Here is a 2,565-nt window from a genome sequence, read left to right as displayed (position 1 = left end):
GCGAGAAGGTTACATACCTACCCGCATCATACCCAAAGATCAAGCAAAAAAATCGGGAATTTTTGCAAGTGACATTAGGAAACCCGCGGGAAGAATCCCCACGGAGAACCTAAAAACTAAAAACCCTTTTCAAAACCCCTTGCTTAAAGTCCAAAAGTTCACCTCACTTTATTAAACATTCATGAGAAGAACATTGGACTGGGGGGACTTGAAGAGGTAGGTCCCAGCAGAGACCAGTTGGTCCCGCAAGACTCACCTTGAATAGGGACGTCTGCGCAAAGGCCTTCTGCTCCCGCAGGACCCACCATGCTCATAGAATCTTACGCGCAGTACGCAAGCTGTACACGCATGGAAAGCCTCCCAATGGTGAAGTACCCCGCCTGTTCCCGCAGTTGCGGATACAAGCCATCAGGGAAGGCTACCCGCAGACAGCAGGGCTACACGCACAAGGCGATAGCTACTTCAGTAGTCACATGAAGGAATGAGCAAGGCGGGAACAATCCCGCCAAAATGAGCCAGTCCGTATGATTCTGAAAGATCTTTTGTACTATACCTACCAAGGTATGGATAGGACAGACGATCTGACCAGAACAACCCATGAGCCAATCACAGGGTGACAGCTCACCGACAACAGTACGAGGAGGAGCACCCTCTAGTACTGTTTCACTATTAGCCGCTGCCTACTCACCAACTCTTACTAACGGGCGTACGTAGCCTACAGTTGGTAGAATAGTGTTACTGTTGGCCGTAACCTATTCACCAACCAGCATGGCCTGCGTATAATCCACAGTAGGTGGGACGTGCATAATCTACAGTTGGTGGAATAGTGCAGCCGACTTTGTTACTGTTGGCCGTAACTTATCCACCAACCAGTATGGCCTGTGCATAATCCACTGTTGGTAGAACAAGAATACTATTCAGCCGGCTGTACCTGCTTGGAAACCTACCTTCGGCTATAAATACTCCAACATCTTGGTATGGTAAGATCATCTGCTATCCAGTTATCTAGCAATCTCTTAATATACACATATTCAGAGCAATCTAGTCTGATTCTCACGCCGGAGGGTGGTCACAAGGAGGAACCCCCCCTTCTCAGTGACGAGCTTACGGTGTTTGTTTTGCAGGTCTCCTGAAGAACAGCCTTCTCAGCTAGACCTCATCCGTGGGAAACATTACTTAAACCCCAGATTATCTATAATCTATCCAGGGTTCACTTAGTGTTTCTTCACTATTATATGGATTCCCATTTAGTACCTGTAATTGTTTAACAAACCACCAAACACATTAGACGAACAGTTAAAAACGAATAAATCAAAAGCCGTTTTATAGTTAAAAGATAAAAAGATGGAAGGTAGACCTCGGGAGCCATATAGCCAAGGGTCCCGGTTTCACCAGTCATGTCATTTGGGTTAGACGCTTCAACCCGAGCAACCCCAAAATCAGCAATTTTAACGGTTCGAGTTTTGTCCAATAGCATATTTTCGGTCTTCACGTCTCTGTGTACAATCTTTTGGGAATGCAAGTAGCTTAACCTAGTCAAAGTCAACAGATCTAGTCAAACAACACAATTTCCAACTTATTGGATTTTTCAAAGTAGTAAATCTTTAGGATAGCATACCCTCTTGTGAGATCAAGTGCAATCTGGATAACAACTTTAAAGGGCAGCTTTTTTCTTCGGTTCTTTATTAAATATGACTTCAAAGCGCCCCCGGGAAGATACTCAACCACCACACAACAGATATTGCTCGGTAATCCAATTTGACCATTTTCGGTCTGCACTTGAAGATCCGAAGAACCCATTGTTGCACCTATAAACTGCATTACATAATTAAATGTGATAGTTAAGTTTGACTTCTGGTTTGACCAGAATTTCAACTTCATAACGGTGAAATCATGACCTTAGTGACATTAGGATGATCAAGCTTATGCCACACCACCACTTCCTGCGTAAACGCCGCCCGTAACGCTTGTATCTCGGCCTCTGACCGGTGTCCTTCTTCACCCCAATCCAACAGCTTTACTGATAATGAAATTAAAAAATAATCACTCAAAACAACTAATTTCAGGCTGTAGTCAAAATCCCCAATATGAAACCCTAATTTCAAAACTTGCATAGATTAATTAAACTAATTATTAAAACTAAACAAAATTAAGGTGTGAATAATTAATAAAAAATTGGGTAAAAACTGACCGGCGACTGCTTCTTTGTTTGTTGGTGGTGAGCAAGTATCGACTTTAGTGACTAAACATTGCATATCATTATTAAAACAACAAATCGTGTGTATATAGAACGTTGCCATTTGCCAACAAGTATAGAAAGTAACTTTCTTTTTTGTTGAAATGATTACAAGTACGTATATAAAATCGTAGTCATGGCCAGCATGCTTGATCCATGATACGATAAAAGAAACATTTATAGCTAAAATATTATTCGTAGACAATAATTTCGTTAAATCTATATTACATAAATAATATTTCATTTAAGGTTAAAAATATTTTTCATCATTAATAGCTAGCATGCTCTCTAGTACAAACATAAGTTTTCTTTATGTGATCATATTTGAA

At 41.2% G+C, this 2,565-nt stretch overlaps 1 protein-coding gene across 1 annotated transcript; it reads right to left on the bottom strand.

Moving 5' to 3' along the window:
• Positions 1 to 1,188: 1,188 nt before the first annotated feature.
• Positions 1,189 to 2,300, bottom strand: LOC143619512 (serine/threonine-protein kinase 52-like). The gene is made up of 5 exons (XM_077091422.1): positions 2,192 to 2,300; positions 1,899 to 2,095; positions 1,619 to 1,815; positions 1,358 to 1,532; positions 1,189 to 1,254 (listed from the first exon to the last, which is right to left on the bottom strand). The coding sequence occupies exons 1-5, from the start codon at positions 2,298 to 2,300 to the stop codon at positions 1,189 to 1,191; spliced, it is 744 nt and encodes a 247-aa protein (XP_076947537.1).
• Between the last annotated feature and the right edge of the window lie 265 nt (positions 2,301 to 2,565).

The sequence above is a fragment of the Bidens hawaiensis genome, unplaced genomic scaffold, assembly GCF_021521415.1.
Source record: "Bidens hawaiensis isolate Kalapana, Puna unplaced genomic scaffold, B.hawaiensis_p1.1 tig00002477_1, whole genome shotgun sequence".
NCBI classification, from domain to species: Eukaryota; Viridiplantae; Streptophyta; class Magnoliopsida; order Asterales; family Asteraceae; genus Bidens; species Bidens hawaiensis.
This window is presented reverse-complemented; position numbering and strand designations above follow the sequence as displayed.